This window comes from Notothenia rossii, assembly GCF_949606895.1.
Source record: "Notothenia rossii genome assembly, chromosome: 11".
Lineage (NCBI taxonomy): Eukaryota > Metazoa > Chordata > Actinopteri > Perciformes > Nototheniidae > Notothenia > Notothenia rossii.
The window spans coordinates 15,134,904-15,161,798 of record NC_136910.1 but is presented as its reverse complement, the minus strand read 5'-3'; the positions used below and the strand labels follow the sequence as shown (position 1 = coordinate 15,161,798).

General features: G+C 40.0%; 1 protein-coding gene across 2 annotated transcripts in view; it reads left to right on the top strand.

Moving 5' to 3' along the window:
• LOC307023943 (melanopsin-A-like) overlaps positions 1-26,895 on the top strand; it is a 75,557-nt gene that overhangs the window by 25,330 nt on the left and 23,332 nt on the right. Inside the window, exons 1-2 of one of the 2 annotated variants that reach the window (XM_079657644.1) lie at positions 12,437-12,742; positions 26,672-26,808. In XM_079657644.1, coding sequence (XP_079513770.1) covers positions 12,611-12,742; positions 26,672-26,808 — 269 coding nt within the window. In that variant the 5' untranslated portion in view covers positions 12,437-12,610. Of the gene's footprint in view, positions 1-12,436; positions 12,743-26,671; positions 26,809-26,895 lie in introns of those variants that run through there. The other variant, XM_079657645.1, reaches the window with a different exon arrangement.

Below are 26,895 nucleotides of genomic sequence, written 5' to 3'. Positions count from 1 at the left end.
GACAATAATTAGTGAAACTTTAAAAAGCCTCTTCCAGCTACAGTCCATAGCATCTGCAGTAGTTAAACTCCTGTGACAGCTACTTGAGTCTCATGTTGTACCTGAAACACTGAATTGATATTGTTCAATTGTAATTATGAGGATTTTGAACAAGATCTCTGGTTACTTACTGTTGTGTGGGAGTCCATGCTGTGTTCCGTGTAGGCTATGTTGTTGATCCCACTTTCAAAAAAGTGGTTCTTCGATCTCCTTGGTTGTGGGGACATAATACCTTTTTTTCACATTTCTCAATAAGCCATTGGAGAGGCTCTCCTTAACTTTCAAAGTCTTGCTTATTAATTGTTTCCCCCAACGTGTCTCCCAATGAAGACACAGCACGATAAAATGTCTCCAGACTCGCTGCCCTCTATGACTCTTCTCTGTTCACCCGTGAATGATGTGTCAAGCCGCATTGCCAGCCAGATGACATTTGGTGATGGTGAGCACAGAGAGATTCCTTTTTAAAATCGAAGGTGTAAGCACTGCTGGGGAAAATGTCGACTATCCAGGAGTATCTACAATGACTACATCTCTTCCTGCCACTTTGCTTTAGAGCTTTCAACGTTATGTCACCAGACTAAAACACCTCAGTCCTTAAAATATAGTTTCCAGTGGCACGCTTTCTTGAAAAGCACCTACCTGTCCATCAATTGGGTCAGTGCTGGCTGTGCATAATAGCAATTAGAAATGTGGTACTTTTAAAGACAAATGATTCACTACCTGGTTGTTATTTTTGATTTTTGATCCTCATTTGTTCTAACAAAAATATAAGATCAATTTAGGACTAGACTGTGAGATGTTGCTCCAGTTTCAAATTACATCAGGCCATTTAGGGACTGTTATCAGCAGGGGCGGATCTAGACACATATTCATGGGCTGGCAAGAGTGTGGCAGGAGATTTTGAGGGGTGGCCTCCCCTGGCAGAAGTATATGCTGATTTAATCGCAGTCATATCAATCAATGTTAACTTGGAAAGCCACACTATTAATATTTTAACTCAATAACATATTTGACATTATTGTGGCACATCAATAAAGCCTTACATGTAAATATATAAGGTGGCAGACATCATTTAATGAATTTTAACTGAACAATAACTGAATGAGTTTGTCTCACTCTTAGACCAGCAGGGTTACCAAATCTATGAAGACTGCTGCAATAAGTACATTAATTAACTGTCCCATCGATGTTTGTCTGAATTGATATGATTAACAATCATATTATTCCTATCAGCTGTCAATCACTGTTATGATTCACATATTCATTTATTATTAAATAATCTATATTTTTTGGAGGAGTTAATGATGAATGTTCCTCAAGATGCTTGCTCACCCTCCTTCAAATTTGAAAGACAAGTAATTATATCATGTATCAAAATTCAAAAGATTCAAAGGAACAGTTCAGCGCCCCTCAACTTTACTGCAGTTACAACCTTGACTTTACATCAGAAAGAACAAACATTAAAGAAGTGACTAACTGCATCAGTTAGGGTTAAAAATTGTGTATTCAGCTAAAACATATACATCGCTGCAGTTATTATCCAGTGGAAAGTCCTTACCTGCTGGCCTAGTTAAATTAAAGTGGTTACTTTTTTTGACTGGGCGGTGTAGTTTTACACACCGTCTTATTTGACTTTCTCAGGACTTAAAACAGTTTTTTGGGGGCAGACCCCCACAAAGAAAAAAATATATATTCACACACGTAAGGTCATCATCTTAACAGTTTTTTATGCTCATCGAGTCATCCGTGAGCAGAGCATCAAGTTGGCATGCCTATAACAGCTGAATGCGGCGATTACCATGTTGTTGAGCAAAACGCCTCACAAACTTATTAAGATCAACAGCTTTAGTGCGTTTTGATTCAATGCTGAGTGCAGCCAAACTTGACAGTCTCTTCTCTGTCATTGTAGACCGCAAATACCTCATTCCTTCCGTCTGTTTGAGTCCGAATGTTTCTCGTTTTACGCCGTCCCCCCGTTCAAATTAAATCGCCGCCAATCATATTTCCAAGCTCGCGCCAGGGAGGGGTTACAAGACTCGCATCTTGTGCTGCATTCACTTGCACTCGGACATTAGAGATTTTCTCTCATAAATGTCTGATGAGCCACAACTTTTCTTTCAAAACAAAGATGCCATCTGGGGTGGCAGCTGGGGTGGCAAGGCTATCTTTTAGGGTTGCAGTTGCCACCCCATGCCACCCCGGTAGATCCGCCCCTGGTTATCAGTAATCTCTAATTATCTCTAATGCTTCAGGAATGGCACACACACATAAGCATTAAGGTGCATCTCCAACGCTATTACAGGGTTGCAGTTTCCTATGGGCAATATGTGTATCTTCCTTTTCTTCCAAATTATTGAATACAAATCCACTTTCTAGTGGCACGTATTCTTAGGTTTTCCGCTGAGTAACTTTAGGTTTAGGCGCCAAAACTAAGTTGGCTTTATCAAAAATCTGATTTTAGTTAAGAATGAATAATTACTACAAGAATGTGTGATGTCACTTCGTGTACATATTGTTAAGTACATCCATTATAAAGATGTGACACACAAAATGAAAATGGTGTTGCTAATGTGCTCGTAAGGGTAGCTTGCACATTGAACAGCACATTGAACATTTGAAGCAGGTGAATTTGATTCAAAGTTTACAAAATGTACTGTTAGCCTTTATTTTATTTTTCCAAATAGCCTTGGCTAACATGGGGATTTGCTAACAGGTAATTTGACAGCTGTTACAGTGCGGGTTGCTCTATGAGTTTTTATTTACAATATTATCAAATCTAATAGTAATTTGTGACTAAAACGATATAACTCCTGATAAGAATGATGGCCATAACAACTCAAATTAGACCCAAGAGTAATTACTTTAAACATACATTTATATAATCAAACAAAATGAACTGGCCTGTGAGGAGATTTCTGACCTTCTGCATTTGTTATTGAGAATGCAGAAGCATCTCCTCAGCCCTTTCTCCCATTTCCTCAGTTTTCCGAGTCAACACTTCTCATCTAATTCTCATCTGCTTCATTACATCTGATTTCGGCAACCATGGCGTCAATCTGCTCAAACAGATCTTTATCCTTCATGTCTGCGCTATCATCACAAAGAACGATAATAACAACGATAATCCTTCATGAGATGTGGGTTGATGGCCTCTGTGGCTTGAGACCATATTCTGTGATCCTACACCACAAAAAGAGTTTCAAGTCCTCTTTTGTTGCCTTATTGAACCCCTCTTTTGACGCAGTATTAAACACCATGATAAAACTATGCAGTCTGGGTGGACTCAGAGTCACGCTGAAGATCCTTTCTGTATGTAGAGTGCAGATCTATTACAGAGCGGAATCCCTGCAGCCACCCTAGGGTTTTCACCAACGTGACTGTTCTCCATACTTCCCCCTCTCCCTTCTCACAACGGGATGTTACATCTCCTAGATCAAAAGCCTGTCTCCCCAGGATGATGTTTCCTACCAGATATTTTCAGGAGCTTTGTGATCCCATGAGGTCTCCATTCAGCTCTGACAGCAAGACAGAAATAGTGACATAACAATAGAAACAACTTGAAGACAAAAAAAAAATGTTCCATTCAAGTATTATACTTTACTCACTCACCTTTGGCAGATTTATTTGTGGTTTCTGAGCATGCATAAACGTTACTTTTCCTTCATGTCTATCTTAGTGTGTGAGCATTGAATGTAGCTCACCATGTTGTTGTCTTTTTAAGTAGCGACTCCCGGATTAATCATCAGGTTAGAAGACCAACAGCATACTTTAATAAAGTAGAAATAAGATGTGGGCGTTCAAGACTTCCATGATCTGCATCCTGCCAGTAAAGGACCCTTGGTAAACTTGGTGTGATTAAACCTGCATGCATATTTTCTTTTAAGAGAACTAAATGTTTCTGATAATTAAAAGTAAGTATCTCAGTCAAAGAATTAAGATTTGAGTGTAAAAAAAACAGTAGAATAATCAAAAAAAGAAAGAGTGAGAAACATTCAGACTTAAATATGCAGTAGAAGAATCTGGGTCTATGTGTGAGTACATATTTAAATGATTATGCATTTGTGCATGAACTGTATAATCTTTTCCATTAGATTTGTTACTGATAGGGGTCATTTTATATCAGTTTCTGTTTAAATTGTCACATTTTTATAATTTCTCAAAAATGACTTTGAGAGACATCATATGGACAGTCAGAAGATAAATAATCCAAGTCTGTCAGTCAGCTGTTGCGTCCTAGAAAACGGTGACATCTAGGCTGGTTAAACGGGTTATTCTGGAGTGTTTCCAGATCCCAGAGCAGTTTACCAGTGTCAACTTTGGGAGGTCTCTGCCAGCTCTTTACATAACCACTGCATAGGCACACACACACACGCTCACGCGCACACGCAAACGCACACACATTATATTATTATTGCATGTGTAATAATATATGATAATGGATAATCATTTGATTATCAATAATGTGTAGGCAGTATACTGTTGCTGACACATTACATTTCATTTAGCTGACACTTTTATCCAAAGTGACTTACAATAAGTGCATTCGACCAAGAAGATACAAACTTGAAAAAAACAGAATCATATAGGTATTATACCTTATTTTATTAGTTGTTACAGGAGTTGGAGGGTTGTTTTTCTCTGACAATTTAAATAACGTGTTGTTCCTTCTCTGGTTGCCTGTGGGGTTTTTGAACCACTATATTGTTATAATTAAATAATTAATTTAACTACTTTATAATAAGATTTTTTAAAGTTCAGCCTCTTTGTCAACAGCTGTTATAAAACCAATCGGGTGCAGATGATGGTATAACAAGGTGGATCAGATTGAGCAGCTCAACACAGAATGTTAATGGAGTGTTGCAATAAGCCTAATGTTGCCCTCTGTGCAAGAGGCTTTAAGGTCCAAAGCTGAGAAAAAATTACAATCAGCATAGTAAAACTAACAAAAACCTTCTTATAAGATTGTGTTTGTGCTCTCTGAAAGCTAAAGAGAAGGTCGCTATTGTTCCCGAAGTTGGTGTGTTTCCAATTTGTCTGGCTGTTGGAGAAATGGTGCATGTGTTACATGGTTACATCATGTATGCATCAGCGTTATTTATCCCGGTTCTTTCTGATACCTGCATCCCCCAGCCCTTTCGGGCGTATTTAACTGATTCCAGGTGAAAGGGACGTTTGACACAGACCGAGAACAGCGGTTGAGAAGATAAAAAACAAACATGCTTTGCTGATCTAAACACAAACTGACATGATACCTGCGCCCCATGCCCGCGGGGGTCTTGACCTGTATACATAGCTAAGTGTGAGAACAATTGTCACTGCATTCACTTTGAATTCATAGAGCAGCCTTTAGTAGCAATGTACTTGAAACATTCAAAGCTTTCTAGTCTGGTTGTTATGTCCTAATCCATTATTTGCTGCGATTTATGAAGTCCCACAGTCTGAGCTGCTGTCCCACACGCAGACAGATTTCTTAAACATCAGTTATTTAAGTGCCTTTTCTGAAAATACATTACCCTTAGATGTCAGATCAAAATTTGTGTATGTTTGTTGTCTTCTACTGACTTTCAAAATAAGATCAAACAAGCTGTCTCCAGTTCACCGATGCACGACGCCTCATAGTCAATAGTAGATAGTCGGAGAGAGGAAGAAAGGGCTCTATTGTTGTTATTTCCTGAAAAAATAAAGACACAAAATCAGATATATGAGTCATGTCTGCACCCACATCCGCTCACGTATTGCAAACCCTAAAAAAAAGCTAGAGCTATTGCAGCAGGGCAAATGGTTTTCCAAATAACTTTCAGAATTCTCTCAGAAGCATTTGTTGCATGGACTGTTGGCTTGACAGCATTTTAATTCAACAAGCAAAAGGCTAAGTCTGGTCTATGTTGCAGTTAAAAGATGTTGACAACTTTTTATTCACAGAAATACTACTTTTTTCATTACGGGAGTTGTCTAATCTGTAGTGAGGTTTGAGTAAAATGGATATCTTTGCTGTATAGATGTGAAGCCGCCTGAGGCAAATGTGTGATATTGGGCTGTATAAATAAAAATGACTTGACTTGACATGTCTAGAGGCAGACCACCACCAGAAATCATCAGACAGAAGTGTCCCGATGCCCCCTGTGGTCCTCACTCGCACATGTCGTTGCAATGAAAGCTTTTTTCATTTCCCCATTGGATGGCTCTTCTTTTCATCTACCAATCATTCTGGCAGCCCCCTGCTGTACGAAAGCCCATATCGTAGGCCTAACCACATGGCCTGGTAAAGCCTTTTTGTCAAATTGTACCTGGCTATATGGCAACCTGTCAAGTTAATATGTGTTGTGTGCCCGACCTGATAGACCCTTTCACAACACACACATTTGGTGTGAGGATGGGGGTGCATTTCCAAGTCCTTGTTGTCACTGAAATTGTTAACTAGAAAACGGATATAGCTGGTTGAAAGTTTAACATCATCTAAAAAATGTGGGGTAGGCATTAACAAAGAATGGATTGTGGAATTTGCACCCTTTACTGCCCTCTCTTAAAATACAATTCACAAAAAATATTGCTTCTAGTGATATCACAGCATAAACACTCGCATTTGTTTATTACCTTGTGAAATGACAAGCACTGACAGCAAAGAGACTTGTATATCCTCGCTCTTTTGAATGTGCTGAATCTGTGGATATGTCATACATGTGGAGCCAGGTGTTCTCCATTTATTTGTCTGCAGAGCTCCATGGTATACAGGCAGTCATATGAATATTGACTGATATTCATTGTGTTTATTACCGTTTTGTTTCTTTTCCTTTGTAATATTATTTATGTCACTTCTAACAGTGTTATATGGAAAAAAAGAAGTAAAACTTCCAGTAAACAGTCTAATGTTCACAGACAATATGGCCAAAACAAGGAGACCAAACGTATATTTTTATACATCAGATTTATCAAATGTACATTCCCCATTTAAATGATACACTGAAAACATTGAAATATCAGTTACCCTCGTATCTTGGTAATAATAGTGATAATGCCTTGATGAGGAAAATCAATCAATCAATCAATCAATGTTTATTTATATAGCCCAATATCACAAATGTTACATTTGTCTCAGTGGTCTTCACAGTTTGTACAGAATATCAGTATGACAACACGACACCCTCTGTCCGTAGACCCTCACATCGTACAAGGAAAAAATGGGAGAAACCTCAGGGAGAGCAACAGAGGAGGGATCCCTCTTCCAGGACGGACAGACGTGCAATAGATGCCGTGTGTAAATCGAAAAGATAATACATTTACAACATAGGTAGACCAAATGTTTGGAAATGCATGTGTCTATAATAAGAAGATGAATCCACTAGGATGTCAGCAATCTTGTGGGAGCCATCAGGGAAGTAGTATGGTGAGAGTCTGGCAGGACCGCAGAGACAGGTTCAGCCACGACTCGAAGTCCAGGACTCAGGATTCAGGACACACGACCACAGCAACAGGATTAGCCTCGACTCAGGATCCCGGCGTGTATATGGACACAAAAAAGAGATTTGGGGGAAACTGGGTTAATCGGAACATGAGAGTACACAGGTACAAACAGCCAGAAAGACGGAGTAAGGTGCCCCCCCCCAACAGTCCAAGCCTATAGCAGCTAAACTAACGTGTCTACATACATGCACTCCCTTAGGATAGGTTGAGGTAAAAGGGTAGGAAGTAAAAAGTAGGAAACAGAAGTGGAGAGGCACACACAGGGAGAATGGAACCCACTGGAACCTTAATTGGTTAGAGGTATAGGAGTAGGTCAGTGGCTACATTCCACACTCCAGGTGCCGGGCTAGGCCTTCTCTGCAACCTGTTACCCTCTATAGAACCTCGAGAGGTCAGAGAGGGGAAAGGTTTTGGATGAAGTTTTAAATAATAAATGATCTACGTTTTTAGGATTTAAGTGAAAGAGTAAGAACTAAAATGTATAGGTGAAGAGGCACAACGTATCTACATCAATGCACTCTTATTAGATTATTTTATTTTATCACTATAAGCTTTATCAAAAAGGAAGGTCTTAAACGCACTCTTAAAAAACGGATAGGGTGTCTGCCGCCCGAACACAAACTGGAAGCTGATTGCACAAATGTGGAGCTTGATAAGAAAAGGCTCTGGCTCCCATTGTACTTTTAGAGACTCTAGGAACAACCAACAACCCTGCATTCTTGGAACGCAATGCCCTAGTAGGACAGTAGGGTATAATGAGTTCTTTAAGGTAAGATGGCGCATGCCAATTAAGGGCTTTGTAGGCGAGAAGAATAATTTTAAATTCTATCCTGTGTATAGGGAGCCAGTGTAAGGCAGCCAGAACAGGAGTAATGTGGTCCCTTTTCCTAGCTCTAGTTCAGGGGTGGGGAACCTCCGGCCCCCGGGCCGTATACGGCCCGCGAGACCATTTGCTACGGCCCTCGAGGTAATTTATAAACACACACAAAAAAGAAAACAATTAAAGAAATCTAGAACGCAAAATATTAAACAGGCGAGTGCCTGTTTTTCCTGGCCAAGGTCAGGGTCCTTGAACACAACACGAGCCTAACGTATCATCAGGTGGTACAGTATATGTCTCGTCTGACAGGGGAGCATGGCAGGGGAGCACCAGAACGTCACTTCGGCACATCCAAAAATTGCAGTACCCATAAGGAGCCGTACACATGCCGCAGTTTCTGCGTGGCTGTGTCTTTAGTTGTAAACCCAGTGGCGATCTGTTCATCTGTCATACTGATCATACAGTCAATAACTTTGTTGTTATTAGCATCTGGTTAGCTAGCTATGCTAACGAATATAAGAAGCATTTTCTCCAACCAGTGAGGTAAAGGCACACCTTTATATGATCATTATAGTTCTAAAAAACAAGAGAATAAAGTAAACAGGTATAAAATACTATATGACAGTAAATAAAAGTTGTTATTAATAAACAAGAATACAGTTTGAAAGGGGAGTGATTTGTAAAATATCCATAAAGAAAAATACATCTGCTTCCAGTTCTGTTTCATATGGATGTTGAGAGATGTATCCATAGATCTCCTAATGTCGTTTTGAGGCAAGATATGCCTAATTTTGGCAATGTTGCGTAGATGGAAGTAGGCGTTCCTTGAGATTGATTTTATGTGGGGGTTAAAGGATAAATCCTGATCAAATATAAGACCAAGGTTCCTTACAGTCTCACTGGAGGCCAAATTAATGCCATCCGTATATCTTTAGATAGTTTGTTTCGTAGATTCTTTGGGCCGAGTACAATAACTTCAGTTTTAGCCTTGTTTAACATCAAAAAGTTTAAGGTCATCCACGTTTTTAAGTCCTTGAGGTAGTCTTGAATTTTATTTAGGTGATTGGTTTCATCAGGCTTGATGGATAAATATGTTGAGTATCATCCGCATAGCAGTGGAAATTTACAGAAAACAATCTATGTATCCCTTAATTGCATCATTTACTTTTTTATTGTAATGTATTAAGATTTTTGTATTTATAATTTGTATCTATTCATTATCCTAGCATAGAAATATGCATTTTGAACATTTTGGTATGTTATTGTAGGCATTTCCTTGGATAAGGGCAGTGATTAAAAGGTCCTAAACCACTAGAGATCAACACAAACAAGAATAACACAAATTGGGCCATTGTTAATGATAAACACCTATGCTTTTTCCTAACATGAAAAAGTGTTTTGGTTTTACCAGTTCATCCAAAAGGCCCTCGACAGGAGTGAGTGCACCCATAGAGGACCCTGCCTGTGCCCATAGAACCAGGGTTACAATCAATAACTCCATTACTTGTATTATCAAGTGAAGTTATTCAGCACTCCGCTCAACCAATGCGAAAGGCTATAATATATTGTTGTCCCTATAATGGTTTACATTTTTGTGAAGTTTATATTTATGTAAGGTTTCTTACAATATGATTTCTATGAATATTGCTAATTGGTTTGTTATACTGGCAAAAGCAAATGTGCAAAAATCCTGGGCACATCAAGTTGCCAGACCTGAAATTGGGTCATTGGATTTTAAGGTAATGATCATTGGAAAATGGAAGGATGAGGGGGGTCATGCCACACAGAGCGGTATTGTTTTGGCCTTTGTAGCACTTCCCTGTCTATACAATGTTACTTTTGTGTAAGTCCATACCCAGATTCTGATCCTCTTAACATCAGCCAGAAGTCTCTGTCATGGGACCATGTTATTCTGTTGGTCATACAGCTCCGAGAGGTTAGTGTTGCAACACAAACACACACAGAAAATACTGTACACATAACATCGAAATACACAACACCAGTGCAGGAAGGATGTGTTTGTTTGACAGGGGAAATGCACATAGACTATTGGTGTGGATATTTGGTAGCTGCGTAAGTAAATGATTTAGTGCGGTGCTTTGAGAGAGACAGATGTGCAGAGAGCATGGTGACCTTCAGCGCACAAGGGTCAAGCCTGGAAACGGCGATGGATACTCTTTCATGTCACTCACCTTTCCCACAACCAATCAAATCTTTCTGCAGGCCAAAAACTAAAGTCCTACCGGGTTTGTTTTAGTCTGCTGTCTCCCATCCCAGAGTTTCCTCATCTCAACATTTAGCATTCCAGAGGTGGTTTAACTTGGTCCAGTTAAAGGTGTTATGCTGTATAGAGCATTAAACTGAATTAGAGAGCTTTAGCAACATATTTTGGTTGAAAACAGAAGATGACAGAATAGGGCGTTATCAAAACAGTGAAATTGGTTATGGGGGCAAAGGTTAGTATAGGTCTTAGTTGCAAAAACCAAATGCAAGCCCAAATGCAAACAGAGTGAGGAGAATGAAATGAGGTTAGGGAAACAAGGATTTTTGTTATGATCATAAAAGCGAGGCCTCATAAACCTTGCTCCTCCCGGAAGAACACAACTGAAAAAGATGGTTATACTCCTCAACATGTCAACATATTTCCAATCTATCATTGGGCTTATCTGCCGTTGCCTCTGTTCCCAATGTAGAGCGCTCTCGGCTAAATGTCTTCTTACAGTAGGTGGAAGTCATGCTTCATTGTTCACACAGTAGTGAGAGTCACAAGCAAAAGCTCTCTGTCCTGTGACGGCACTTTATAAACGTTAGCATGAAGTTTTGCATTCATTCATACATCTCATAGTTTTTAAGGAGAAAGTGAGGCACATTTTGAAGTAGTTACATTTCTTAATGCTCCTCGATTGTTTTAGCTGTCAATTCATCGTTTTTTAAATATGAACAATGGATCACACCTCCACTTGGGTTCATTAACGGTGACCCGCTTTATGAAGATAACACCTTTCAGCTTTCCAGCCCCAAAATGTGCTGTTTTCCCTTTATGCTTATTGCTCTTTTTGCATCGGTTTTGCTCGGCACTAAACGGCAGACGGACAGAAATAGCTGCAAGTGAAAACAATGTAACATTTAGCAGCGAATTAGCCAGATTGATTTCTCTCAGAACAGGGTACAGAATAAAAACAAAGAGCGCAAATATTTGAATTGTAGTTTTATTTAATTAGATGGTTGGCTACAATTGCTCGCCATATCAAGTTGACAACATCAGTGTTTTGTTAACAGTTGTTTTACCCTGCCCCCAGGTAGCCTAAACTTTGATGGCAGATTTTAATCCAATTAATCAAAAGACAATTCCGAGGGCGTATTCTTAGAATTGTAGCAATTTTGTACTGCTATACTATGGTATATGCTATACAGTATAACCAACTAAAATAAAGCCTCCTTAATATTCTTGTAATTGTGATCCTTCCATCCGCAGTATAAAATAAAATCCAATAGCAGAGTTACTGACCAATACTCACAATGGAAAGTATGATGACAATAAGTTGAAAAATAGCCCAATATCCCCTTGAATCTCAAATTTTCTTTAATACCTTTTTGTCTGCATTCTAACGTCCTCAGTCCAGCCGTATTCCTTTCTTTGGGATTAAAACATTAGATAAACAGGGTTAATCCGGCAGAATCAAGCAAAACGTTCCATTATATATTTTGTTCCAGTGTTTGCAGCAGCATATGACCTCTCTTTTCAGATGAGATGCACTCAAAGCTTCTCCCTGCAACAGTCCACTTGTCTGAAAAATAAATAAATAAAGATTTTTATCTTCTATCTTCTTTTATCTAAAATGTAAATGCCAAAGATGTTAGCAAGACTTCTGCAAGCTGTTGACCTGCAAATGTTGATAATACGAAAATGAGGTCCTGAGTCATTACCCTTTTCTTGTAGTAGAAGATAAATGAGGGAAAACTGAAAGACATGCAAAGGGTTTTGATAGAGGAACAACCACTCCATTGATTTGTTCTAAGAAAAATAGACAAATAGAAAAAAAACGTCCATCCACATGCTCACACGCACAGACCTACTGACACACTCAAAGGCAACCCCCCCCCCCCCCCCCCCCCCCCTCTCCAAAGCTGCATGCTGTACTCCCAGAAGCCCTGTCAGAGTGCGATGTGATTGTGAGCGCAGGGCAGCTATGATGACCGGCTTCTCGGGCTGCTAGACCACCTCACAGAGACCCGAGACCTCGCCGGTCCACCTCTAAGCCTCTTTCAATTTACCACCGTGGACCAGGAATGGATTCCAGGCTCCTGATTGGACCGGGGGTCCCCACACCGGACCCGACCGCCCGGGAGCCCTGGAACATCAGCTCCATCAGCTCCATAAGCCCGCACCGGCTCCTGGAGCTATCTGCTGTCACCACCGCGGTGAGTACCCGGCTCCCTCGCTTCTTTGATGTGATTGTTTTATTTCCGGCTGCTTAGAGCAAGGCATTCCCCTACATCTAAGTGAAGAGCTTCGGTACGTAACCGCGGAGAGGACCGGTCCAGAACTGCTAAATACAAACTCACTAGTTAATGTTTTTGTATGTTTAGTTCCTCCCAAGATATTTGAGCATTAGTGCACAAGGGAGGTGTAATGAGAAATCTGTGAATGAATAAGTCACACCTGCATCTGCGCTCCGTTCATTCACTGCCAGTCCCGTCACCTGCATTTCTCCACTCTCCATCTTGTAATTGTATACGAAATGTTTTAAAAAGCTGTTGTGAGTGAGCTGTATATATTTTATCTGTGGTAAAAGTGCGTATCGTGTTTCTGGTGCCAACATCTGTGTGCACGATATGCAATCCGTTAATACATATTGATCACTATTGGTCACACTTTTCTGAATTTGCGGTGTGTTTAAGGACCTTATTATACAGTTGGGATTTCTGTAATTTGTCAGATGACATGTTTGTGCACAAACGTGACTTAAGTGTTAAAGTAAAAGGCGTTTATACCATCCCATTAAATCCCCATAGTTTCATATAGACCTGTACATGTACCAATCCTAATTACCACTCAGGTTAGCCTCAGTTCAGACCTTTGGGTCTTCAAAAGAGGAAATGTAGTTTGCAGCAAAGCAGCATAACACATCAATCTGCTGTTTTGGATGGTGATTTAAAATTTTGGTTGTAAATTACAAAACATTTTATTTAAATTAAATGGTGTAATCATGCCATCTGTGATATGATATGCCAGGGCTATTCAACTACACATTCAGTTGGGCCAGATTTTATAACTACAAAATTCAGCTGGGCCAGACATTCAGCGGCCTGTAAAAAGCGGGTAGTGACACATTTGAAACCAACACATATTACTGCGATGAAAAACATGCAATTTTTATTCATTGTTCATCTAACAAAGGTAGGTCAAAAAGTGCATAAAAACACAACAAATTAGCATTAATTTAACAGAATCTGAAAAAAAAGTGCACAGTTGTAGCATTACATTTTTTTGCTTTAAAAGTCAAATATTCAGGTTATGTTTTTTGAACCAGGCACATCACAAAGTGCATTTACTGAATACAATAATATAGCAGTCTTAATAAATGTCCTCACATACAAAAAAAAACGGCTAAAGAGCTCCAATGCAACACGAAGAGGTAGTATAGCAATACTATTTTTTCACTTTTCAAGTAATAACAAAAAAATCATACGTTTTGGTCACATTTGACCCAGACACATTACAAAGTGCATTTAAATGAATACAGAAAGAACTGTCAAACCCTTCAGTGCACAAACCCATAACAAGGGATACGGGTAACTATATGAATGAATACTACACTACACGTCTACTAAAGTAAACTAGGTGCTTACTATCACCTCATTTGTGATTTGTCATCGCTGACTTTCTCAATGGGAGAAGGAAATGTTTTGTTTTGAACAAGAGCAGTGATTTTTGGCTCATAGGATGTCAATGCAATCCTAAGACAATGGTGAAGAGTGCTGTCAGTCAGGGAGCAGCGAGTGCTACTTTTGATTGAGTTCATGTGTGAAAAGCTTGATTCACATGTTTATGTTGATCCAAACATACTGAGCACACAGATCGCTACTTTCTGAACGTTAGGGAACTGCTGTTTTTTGACATCACTCCAAAACTTCGCTGGCCCGTTAGTGCACTGCATGTCAATAAGTTCCAGTGTATATTTCCCATTGTCGATGCAGGGGACCACTTCCTTTGCTCTGGTTGATACGTCCCCCTCTATTGCAACAGTGAAGGGGTCTCTGGCAAAGCCCATCATCACCTCTGTGGGCAGAGCAAGTCCATCCAATCGACCGGCAAAGTTCTCTTTCACCTCGCAATGAAATCTGTCCTTACATCCGTGATTTGTGCCGGAGATGTGATGTGTTTGGGGAGCGTCGGAAAATGCAGTATCCGACCCGTGCTCAAGTCGGTCGCGAAAAGGTCCAGCTTGACTTGGATCTGCTCCACAAGATCAATGACCGTTTTGTCTCTGTTTACGCTTCAGAGTTGAGAGAGAGACATGTTTTAGAGTTGCTATCATAGGACCACCGTTACTAGCACCACTAGATGCACTTTCAAAAAACGTGCTGCGTTGTGGTTTGGTGGTTTCTATGCAACGCGGAGTGTTGCGTTCATGGTCTGTACTAGTGTAGGAATTTGGCTACGGGAGGGCTGGGCCACTCGGGAGTTGGTTCTGGGCCGCATCTGGCCCGCGGGCCGCCAGTTGAATAGGCCTGTGATATGCCATGAAGGTTGAAGACGTGTTTATAATGTTTTTCACTACCAAATCACTACCCAAAGTGAATGAGACTATCTCTCTCTATCTCCCTCTGTGTGTGACTGTGACATTGGGACAAAAAACATGCATAGCCTTCAGGGAAATCCTTTTTATCCAGATCTGTGAACCAACACAGTGGTGTGTCTACTGTCTACCTCTGCACTATGTGAAGCATGAAAGGAAGCGCAGTGCATTCATTTTGTTGCAGGGTATAGATTTGAGAGAGAAGCAGCTGTTTGAAATACACACGAGAAGCAAGTGGGTGTGTTGTGAATGTAGTTCAACAAGAGTGAACTTTGAAGTTTAGAGCTGCAGACTTTAGTCTCAGCTGCTTTTGTAGTCTGGCCTTCATGGTGGGAGCACAGGGAAAGCTGATACTAAAGCAGTGCCTGAGGGCAGCTTCCACAGAGAGCGATGGGTTCTTATACTCTGCTATAAGTGTGGTTTTCATTTAAAAAAACCTCTTTCTGGGATTTTTTTGATTACAGAAACTACGGTTTACTCAAATTGCAGTTTAGTTGTATATACGAGCATAATTTGTAGGCAATAGGGTTGGACCAAAAGATAAGCCAATTTGTTTAAATGTATCCTCCTCCATCATGTTGTACATATTTAAGGACTGGCCAACATAATGGAAATCAATATCTTCCCATAATTGATTGATTTCAAGATATGACAAATGTATGCAGCATCAGGTTTTAGTGTATAAATTACATCAGACAACATTTTATGTAAAACAACTAAAAGAAGAACAACTTTATTTTAGATGGATAAATTGTTGTTGTGTACAATTAGGCATCCACTGAGAGACAGTAAATGATGAGTGAGGAATTATCCCTGATCAAGTTAGATGATTGTTATAGAAGACACAAAGAAAAATACCCTGAAGATATTTAAAACAGAAAGCAAATACCTGTCAGGGGTGTATGGAATAAGTGTTGTTAAAAGTAGTTAATGGAATCCCGCCAGCCAATCACAATTCAGATTTTCCAATGCTTATAATACAATATTGAATTATCGCCTTTTAAAGTGAAGCCTTTAATCTACTGTTAGACTGAGTCACATTCTCCTGTGGTGGTCATATGATGCCTGAGTGACATGTTCCTTATGAAAATGTATTTCCTCTGCTGTAAATGGTCAATTACCATGAGTATGAGCATGACGTCCTTTTATTCAGAGGGAAGCCGCTCATTCACGTTCATTAAGTGTTGGCTGTTACAGAGTTGCTTACAGAGTGATGTGCACATAATTGCCAAGTAGATTACAGTATGTTGTAAGCTTCAAACACGTGTGCACAGCTTCTTATGCTTTACATGCATGTGTTTTCTTCTACAGATTATTTTTCTTATATTGGATATTTAATTCCCAGCCTCTCCTCTTTTCCCCTCTGTCTCTCCCTCTTTCTTCTATCCCTAATCCTTGTCTTCTTCATCACTCAGTTATTTTTCCCTGCCGGTTTTAAATAGCTGTGCATTAAGACCATATAAATGTATTTTAATTGCTCTTGACTGATGTAGGGAAAGCCAGAAATGCTGGCTTCGGTATGCTAATGAGTGCAGAAAGATGTCACCATCCACTAATTCCATTTTTAAATCCCAGACAAACAAACTTTAGAGGAGAATTCCCGGCTGCTCTTTCCTCCTCACCGTGTGATCACATTTATCTGACCCGGGCTGATGGAGGAAATGAGATGAAGCAAGAGGAAGTACAGGAGTGATCGAAAAAAAGATTTAGGAAACAGCGGAACTGCCGTGAATGAGGGAATTAACAAAGATCTTCCTTCAGCAGCGATAGCGGAGAGGAGAGCGATATCCAGCAGGGAGGGTGTCAGGGATGTGAGAAGAAGAATCTGTCTTTAACAACTTCATACCAAACATACACACACACACACACACACACACACACACACACACACACACACACACACACACACACACACACACACACACACACACACACGCACACACACACACGACTGCATATCACCTGAACTCACTGCCCCCTCTTTCAGTAACTCACCCCCCAGGACCTTTTCACTCACTTACATAACCTCTATTTGAATGTCCTTCCTTTTCAGATGTTTGTGACTCCGCAGAATAGTTGTAGTGCTGAAGCAGATGCTGGACCCCTTAAGGCACATGTGCAGACAAACAAACACACACACACACACACACACACACACACACACGCTCCTATGCGGCTGACAGGATTAATAAGATGAGATGTGTGTGTGTGTTCCAGTTGAACTAAGGAAGATTTAGTGTATAGTCCTGGCGAAATGAATTCTGGAGCTGTGTGCTCTGAGGTGCACTGAGCTTCTCAGAGGCAAAATTCTGCTCGCAAGATTGTTATTTATGTTAACAATCTATTTTATAAAGTTTGTTTTTAGGGAGCTACAAGAAACATTGGAATTAATTAGTTTATTTATGCTTTCTTGGGCATTTACTGGAGTGCTTCCATTTCTAAATTTTAGAAATAGTGGAGCCTCGCAGATGGGGGTGCTGCAGCCCCCTCAGCAACCCCCACTTCCCACGTCCATTCGCGTTGTCTCGCTGCAACCAGAAAATGACACCAGTAACGCAGCTCACACTGTCCGCTTCTCACAGCAGCGAACTGCGCAACGTCCCGCCAACACGGCACCCAGACCCCACGCAGCCTTCTCATCTGTTTGTCATTACTGGTGTCATTTTCTGGTTGCTAACAAACGCCATTGTGACACATAAACACTGATGTTCCCCTGTAACGGTGGTGGACTCATCAGAACAGAGTGGGCGAGCTGACCAATCGGAGCACACTGGGCTCATAGGGAGGGGGGGGGGGGGCAGGAGCTCCAACAAGCCGTTTAGGACAGAGTGAATACACATACTATATAGAGATGCTGTATGAGAAACCAATGTGAGTTTGGAACATTGAACAATGCAAATCTATTCTAGTAGACCTCAGCAATGGAATTATGATGACATCAAATCAAATCAAAGTTTATTTATAAAACACATTTAAAAGCGATTTTTGGTCAGGCCAAAGTGCTGTACATGTAATAAATACTACAATCACTTAAAAACACATTACTACATTCATAATAAAAGACAATAAATTAAAACAGATATATAGAAAACACAGGGAAAAGTCAGGAGTGGTGCTCCGCTCTGACTAAAAGGCCAGGGAGAAGAAGTGTGTTTTAAGCGTAGATTTAAAAACCCCTAGGGTCTGGGCCGACCTCACATGGAGGGGCAGAGTGTTCCAGAGCCTAGGGCCAAATGCTGCGAAGGCTCTGTGCCCTCGGGTTTTGAGCCTGGTCTTGGGCACTATCAGCAGCAGCTGGTCAGCAGACCTTAAAGCTCTGGCTGGGGTGTAGCGCTGGAGGAGTTCAGCTATATAGGCCGGAGCCAGCCCATTTAGTGCTTTAAAAACAAATAAAAGGAGTTTAAAATCAATTCTGAACCTAATTGGAAGCCAGTGCAGTGAGGCCAGAATTGGGGTGATGTGGTCACGCTTTTTGTGGCCAGTGAGTAGACGTGCAGCTGCGTTCTGCACTAGCTGCAGGCGTCTAATTGAGGCCTGGTCCATACCCACGTACAGAGCGTTGCAGTAGTCCAACCTCGAGGTAACAAAGGCGTTAATAACCCTTTCCAGGTCTTTAAAAGATAAAAACGACTTGGTCTTGGCCAAAAGTCGTATTTTAAAAAAGCAGGTTTTGACTACGCTGCTGACCTGCTTATCGAATTTAAAAGCGCTATTGAAGGTCACTCCAAGGTTCGTGACAGAGGGGAGGATATTATTTTTGAGGGAGCCCAGAATATCAACCTGGGAGGCTGGAGGTTGGGGTCCAAAAAAGATAACCTCAGTCTTGCTCTCATTGAGGTTGAGGAAATTTTGGCTCAGCCAGGATTTGATCTCTGCTAAGCAGTTCATCAATAGCTGTAATGAGTTGTCATTTGAATTGAGTGGCAGATAGATCTGTATATCGTCGGCGTAGCAGTGGAAGGGGATGTTGTGTTTTGTGAGAATTGAACCTAGGGGCAGTATGTACAGTAGAAAAAGGATGGGGGCCCATGACATGGGGCCTTTAACAATTTGGACTATTGACATACTCATAAGCATTGTTCCAAAGCTCTTCTAGTTTTCACAAACTGCAGCGTACCTTTTGAATACAAGTTTGATATGCTGCTGCTTCCAAGTATTTTTTTTGTAGATTTTGTGCTACTTTGTACCTCCGCAATAATCTGTTTTTGCATTGTGAACAGAAAACCGTTTGGTAAGGTTAAGGAAATAATTGTGGTTATGGTGAAAATAAAAACAAGTGGAAATGTGGAAGAAATAAATCATTTTTAGACCCACCCAACAACTCCCTCCCTACAGTGACTTTGTTGCTCTTTATACGTAGTGCTACACATTACTGTGCATTAGTTATTTTAGCAATTGCAGTGTACAGATGTAGCACTGAATTTCAGACTCCAGTTTACAGCTTCCTGCCTACGACCTGCCTAAGACCAGTATAGAGGAATGTTAAGCCCTCCCACTATTTTCCAAGAGGGCGTTGCCAGATTTTCAATTTCAGGTTTTAACCAGGAGATGGTGCTTCATTCACAAATACAGAAAGACAAGTTTCATGGACTTTCAGTTGTGTTTTGAAGAGCATTTGAACACATCAATATTTTAGATCAACTAAAGTATATCTAATCTTGTAATTCAATAATATATAGTCTTTATATATTAAATAATCATAATTATAATGTAAATGTTTACATTACACTTCTTTATTTGTTATGCTCATACTTTTACCTTTACTATCGTTTGCTTCAATATGCAGTTTATGTTTTGTATATTTTTGTGTTTCCTTCCTCCTGCTCCCTTTCGGACACATACTGTATGATTTATTATTATTATTAATATGAAGATATTATTAAGATAAGATAAGATGTTACTTTATTGATTTAACATTTTAGTTTAGAATGTGCTGTCCCACGGTAATTCAGAAGGCTCACAGGTCACATTCCGACCATTATTTAAAACAATAGGTGCTTTCACACCGTCTTCAAATTGATTTGTATAGAGCAGGGGTCGGCAACCCCTGGCACGCGTGCCAGCATTGGCACTCGGCACCGTAACCAGTGGCACACTAGGAATAAGTGGAATAAGTGTGCAAAAATATTTAAATTGTATTTTCGGATCCTGAACGAGACCGCCGCCAGAGCGCGTCTCCCCGTTACCTGCAGAAGGAAGCCATGCACGTAACGCAGCCCCGCTCTCTTTAACTCCAGGTGACTTTCTGCCGCTTTCCTCCGTGGTGCAGTGCTGATCGTTTCACCACGGAGGAAAGCACTTCACTAATTGCAGTACCCATAAGGAGCTGTACAAATGCCGCAGTTTTTGCGTGGCTGTGTATTTAGTTGAAAGCCCAGTGGCGATCTGCTAATCTCTCATCGACATAATATGCTACAAAGGGGCGGACTGGCCAACTGTTTGTTTAACTTTCCTGTCGGCTCCCAGACCGTAGTCGAGGAGGGCAGAAGCAACAAGCTTCAGGTTCAATAACCCACTTTAGCTTAAATGACTGGAGAGAGGCGAGCTCTTCTTGGGAGGCCATTGCATTTATTTAGCTGTTCTTCTGTTTCACAAAATACATCACAGACCTCTGTTTTTCTGCTTCCTCGTTTCACTTCCAGAAACATACACTTTCCCTCACTGTCGCTCTACCATCCACAAACACACATGCACGAGCCACACCCCCCTCTCTCTCTCTCTGTCTCTCTCTCTTAAAGGGACAGCGACCTCATCTCACTGTGCATGAACCTAATATCATAACATGTGTGCTGTGGAAAATCACAGAACGGACGATCGCCCTTATTATTATGCCGTTTAAACCAATTGTTTAAATGTGTTTGTTAAACTCGACATCATGTAAGTTGCGTTGACATGATGTCCACACACTGCTTCCCCGCAGCGAGGCTGATAGTTGACGAGCGTCAAGCTCCTCAACCCCCCCCCCCCCCCCCCTGTTGATAATTCTCGATCGTTGGCACGCTGATAAACATTTTTTTTTTAAATGGCACTTCATATGAAAAAGGTTGCCGACCCCTGGTATAGAGGGACCTCTGTGGCTGAATGGCCAGATTAGGTGTGGCGCATTTATCATAGGTGATCAGAGCTAACTGCCTGCCATCAGATTTCATTTAAAAAACAGATCTGATTTTAAGAATACTTCAGCGCTCATAAAGAATGATAAGAATAAGAATAATGCGTATTGAGCTGGTTTCATTAATTATTTAGTGAGTTTATTTAACACTAGAACTGCCAATCGGGTCAATTTGTGTGATGTGTGTTGTGCCTGTGCAATGTAACTTTTTTTCAATAAAATATTAAAGTCTCCCAGTCCGTGACTTTTCCTGAAAGTGTGTTATGTAGCACCCTATGTTGTTAAAAATTGCATTCTAATAGCGGGATTTGACAGGTTTAGATAGGCCTATACAAAAACCTGTGGCGGTTCTAGTGTTAAGGTAATTAGGTACAGTAGAAGCCCTTTTTTATCAGTAACTAATTTAGCAGTTGAACATAAAAGTCAACTAACTGAGGGTCACTTGCAATGACAGTGTTATGTCTAACTGTAAGCTTGTCACTCAGAGTAACCTACACGTAATTTAGCTGCTGGAGAAGAAAGATCAGGGGGGGAGGGGGGGAGAGAGCTGTGGTTGATGGGCCATTAGTTGTGTAAATACACAGCTGAGAGCTGCCGTTTCATTCAGACTGTTTAAAAAACGGTAACAACGGACTATTTTTCTTAGCGGATGCATGTCAATTTAAATCAATACATACAACTATTTTTTAAATCAATACAACTATTTTTTAAATCAATAAAAACATTTTCTAAATTCATAAAAGCATTTAAATTAATATTGGGAGTCATGTCGTTACTTTGTTGAGAATGTGGCCATGTAATAAACGGGATAATTTGAAGCGACTTGTTCCTTATGGGGAAAATAACACCCGTCATGTGTGTGTAGAGGTGTGTGTGGTTAAAACAATTTCATGAAGTGAAGGAGGTTTTCCTTCTATAAAACAGCTGTGGGCAGCAGTGAGTGTCACGGACATGAATTCATAGATCAAGGCAGACTGGTGCACACACTCTCCTGTCCTGCCAGGCGACACGCCCGTTCTAAGCCGTGTCCCTCACTCCTCACATCCCAAGCTGCAACCCCACAAGTGTATTATGTTGTTACATCGTTTCAGATGTTATGTTTCAGTTGTGCTCTGTCTATGTTCAGTGATGCAAACTTGTCACCTTTCAGCAAAATTCGCCGTTTTGAATCCAAAATCGGTCGTTTGTGTGATTCATGTAGATCTGTAATAAAAATATGTGTGGGGTATGGGGGGCTCTGGGACCCGGAGTAATCTGCGGCCGTGAGCTGTTATATGCCATCATGACACGCATGGTGTTCTTTTTTATATATATTATAATGAAGTGCGAGCTGTGTGCTCGAGTCTTCCTGCCTGTCGGCTCTGCTCATGGTGGATGTATAATAAGGCTCTGATGCTCCGACATGATGGTCTAGCTTCAGCAGCTACATTACCTACGGGTGCGTTCGTTAATATTAACTGTGCGTCCGGAGTCACTGTGGCACAGACTGGACCGCTGGTGAACAGCTGTTAGAACGGACCGTTCAGGTGTTCAGAGCAGAGCTCCCTGTCGGAGCGGCAGAGCGTGATGTGAACTGAAAAGTTTTTCTGTGGCAATATTATTTAAGGAATCGTTGAGCTAGCTAGCTAGTATACATTGTCACTATCTGCTAACGTTAGCTTTAGCCTTCTATTTCTAATAGTTTTTTTCATAGGCTATAAACAGAGGTGGTATAAGTATATATATATATATTGTACTTGAGTAAAAGTAGAAGTACTCAGATCTTGTACTTGAGTAAAAGTAGAAGCACATAGATCTTGTACTTGAGTAGAAGTAGAAGCACTCAGGTCTTGTACTTGAGTAAAAGTAGAAGCACACAGATCTTGTAGTTGAGTAAAAGCAGAAGTACTCAGATCTTGTACTTGAGTAAAAGTAGAAGTACTCAGATCTTGTACTAGAGTAAAAGTAAAAGTACTCAGATCTTGTACTTGAGTAAAATTAGAAGTACCAGAGTGTAGGAATACTCTGTTACAGTAAAAGTCTTGCATTCAAAATGTTCCTCAAGTAAAAGTAGAAAAGTATTCTCATCAAAATATAGTGAAAGTAGCGACAGTAAAAGTAGTCATTGTGCAGATTGGTCCATTTCAATACCATGCAATACCATGTTCAGCTATGTTACTATTTATAATGTTATTGTTGTTACATCAGAAGATGTACATATTGAAATGATTTCTTAACTTACAGTAGGCTATTTTTTACAATGTGTGTTGGAAGGATTTATTAAATTACTATGAATATTGTCATTGTTGAAGGCTTTTAGAGAAGGATGAACTATAAGCCTGAATTACATAACTTTTTATATCTAAAAACATAAAAGCCACAATAAATGAATCACAATTATTCTAGTTATTTTTACCTCCCGTATTGCTTTCAACCCACCAGCTTTTATGGTGTTGTTACGTCACTAACTGTAAGCTTGTCACATACAGTCTATGGTCACTCAGAGTAACCTACAGTTAATTTAGCTGCTGGAGAAGAAAGATCAGGGGGGGAGGGGGGGGGAGAGAGCTGTGGTTGATTGGCCATTAGTTGTGTAAATACACAGCTGAGAGCTGCCGTTTCATTCAGACTGTTTAAAAAACGGTAACAACGGACTCTTTTTCTTAGCGGATGCATGTCAATTTAAATCAATACATACAACAATTTTTTTTAATCAATAAAAACATTTTCTAAATCCATAAAAGCATTTCAATTAATACTGGGAGTCATGTCGTTACTTTGTTGAGAATGTGGCCATGTAATAAGCGGGATAATTTGCAGCGACTTGTTCCTTATGGGGAAAATAGCACCCGTCATGCAGATCAGGATCCCTCCGCCACGCTTTGGGATCCTGATCTGCCGACGAGGCTCCATTAAAATATAAATATTTTTAGTGAATTACTGAGTTTAGGCACGTTAATAACGTTTAAATGAAGTTGAATACAGTATATTCATATGTGTCAGTGATTTTATGTAAATTCGGCGAACATAAACATAAATGATCGTGATGAAGATGATGATTAAATTAGGATTAAAAATCGAGAGCCGGGCTGCACTTCCTCCTGTTCGTTTTATTTGACTAAACAACGTTATTTTGTTAAATAACAACATGGTGATGTTTTGTAAATGATTACATGTCTCTTATTTAGCACAGAGTATGATATCCGTGACATATGGATCTTAACAAAGTTCCGCTGTACATCGAGCGTACTGTATGACTTTATTTCACATGAGCTCCAGTGTGGAACCCCACTGCACCCCCTGGTGGATCAATGATCCATTGCAGCTGGCTTCATTATAATTACATTTATCTATCACGGGGGCAGTCTCAAGTCAAGCTGGAGGTTTTCCCTTGAGCGAGGGCAGATCACGTACCAACCACGGCCCTCGCGTTTCAAACTGTCTGAAATGAATCGCTACATCTGTATAAGAAGAGTATTTTTCCACTATGGTATTCCTTTGCTCCGCTCATGAAAAGCTATTTTTACTCATTGTTTTGTGTAAATGTGTCCTTCTCAAACCCGTTTCCAATTCATAAAAACTGTAAGCTGAAGAAAGCCGTGCCGTGACCTTCTAATTTCTTTGTTGCGTACAGACAATGCAAGAAGACAGTGGCGTAACAAGGTTGTGATTGGCCCCGGTCCAAATATTGTTTTGGCAACCGCTGCACTTCAACATTGCTAACGTTAGCACTCGATTTCGAGGACGATGTATGAAAAATTTTATGTCTAATTTTGTCAGTTTAGCTGTTACATCTCCATGTTCTCTCTTGTCCTTTCTCTTTTGAGCGCTGCTCTTTGGTTTGCTGTACATTATAAATGCAAGCTATTACATTTTTTATAATGCTGCCGAACTTGCTGCTGCTAGCTACAGTACAGTACAGGTTGATTAAACGGTTCGCTCGTCACGCAAGGTATCACATGACATGAAAGGGAGCAAGGTCATTGGACAGACATATTTTTTATTTTTTGCATGGGCCCCTTGCCGGCTCTGGGCCCCGGTGCGTTACACCGGCTGCACCGTCGATAGTTACGCCACTGCAATAAGTCAATCTCTTCATGACCTTCTGAACTCTGCAATTTACTGGAGCATAAAACGTGAAAGAAATACTCCTATCTTTTCTTAGCTATTGAAATAGGATACACTCTTCAGAGTGGTTACTTTTGTATTATATGCTGATTGAAGTAATCTAACTGCAAATGTAACCCTCATAATAACACTCACTCCAACATAATAATAGTACACTCTAACATTATTAATAGCTTAAATGTTATGCTTAAATACTATTAAATGATTGATGAGAATGTATTTGTATTTGTTGTATTTATGGGCTCTAGACTGAATTTAAAGGATTCATTCAAGGAAAATAAACCCATCAGGCCATAATTAAATGTAAAAAAATTTGATTGTTCTACTGTCAAATGAAATGGAAAGCAGAAAAAAACATGAAATGTATCATTAAAAATGTAATTCTTAAATAAAAATATTTAACCTGCAATATAAGACAATTTGTGGCCACTTTGTGTTAGCACAACATTGTCATATTATCACCTGTTAAGTTGAATATTTTTTGAAAAACGGTTAATATTAATGGTATACAGTATCAGCAACAGCTTGTTTTCATGGGCTATTTTTACGGTGGCCGACAGGGGTAAACATGGCAAAACATTTTCATTTGGAAAAACGCGCCGCAGTTTCAAAAACGATGCAAATAAATGAACACAAATGTGCGTGTTCAAATTAAGAAACTTCTTCACCAACTTTACGAAACATGCACAGAATTTACTAAAATCTCTGCGTAAATAAAACACTGCAAATACAAAATGCTGGAAATAAAAAAAAATCTGCAAGAAGCTCCAAACACAACGGAAACGGGGAAACTAAAAAGTGATGCACACAGCTGAGACCCAAGCATTGTTCAGCTTCTGTGATTAGAAAGTTGTCAATGTCGACTATCACTCAAAAACTGCTAATGAGCTAATACAATTTTGTTTGACAATTTGCACGGGTTAGCTACCATAATGTTTACTTGTGAAATAATGTGAACATTAAAATGAAAAATCTCCTTTAAAATTCTAGTAATAACAACAAAATAAATCAACATGAAAATATATTTTGATTAAATAAAATAAATAACAATCTTGTATTAACAAAGAGCTTATCAAACATATATATTTATCATCATGGCTACAATATGCTTCCATACATGTACATGTTGTGGCTAATTCACAATTTCAATTTGTCATCCCAATATCTATTTTACGTTTCTATTGTCCTTTTTAATTTAATTATGTGCCGTCTGTCAGATTATGAGAACTGCAATAAAAGCTGAATTGTTTTTGTACTGACGTTGCTCTTGATCATGACTTGATAACATTATTTAACGCCCTAAATTAACCCCTGTTTTCCTGTTGCCAGGGTCCCATGGTTACAAGCCACCCATTTCCAACGGTAGACGTCCCCGCCCACGCTCACTACACCATTGGTGTGGTCATCCTGATCGTTGGCATCACGGGCATGCTGGGAAACCTCCTGGTTATATATGCTTTCTGCAGGTACAACAGCTTTCTACTGCTGTTGTAGACAATGTTATTGTATAGACTTGTTAAGCACCACTTCACAGCTGTGTGTGTGTCTGTGTT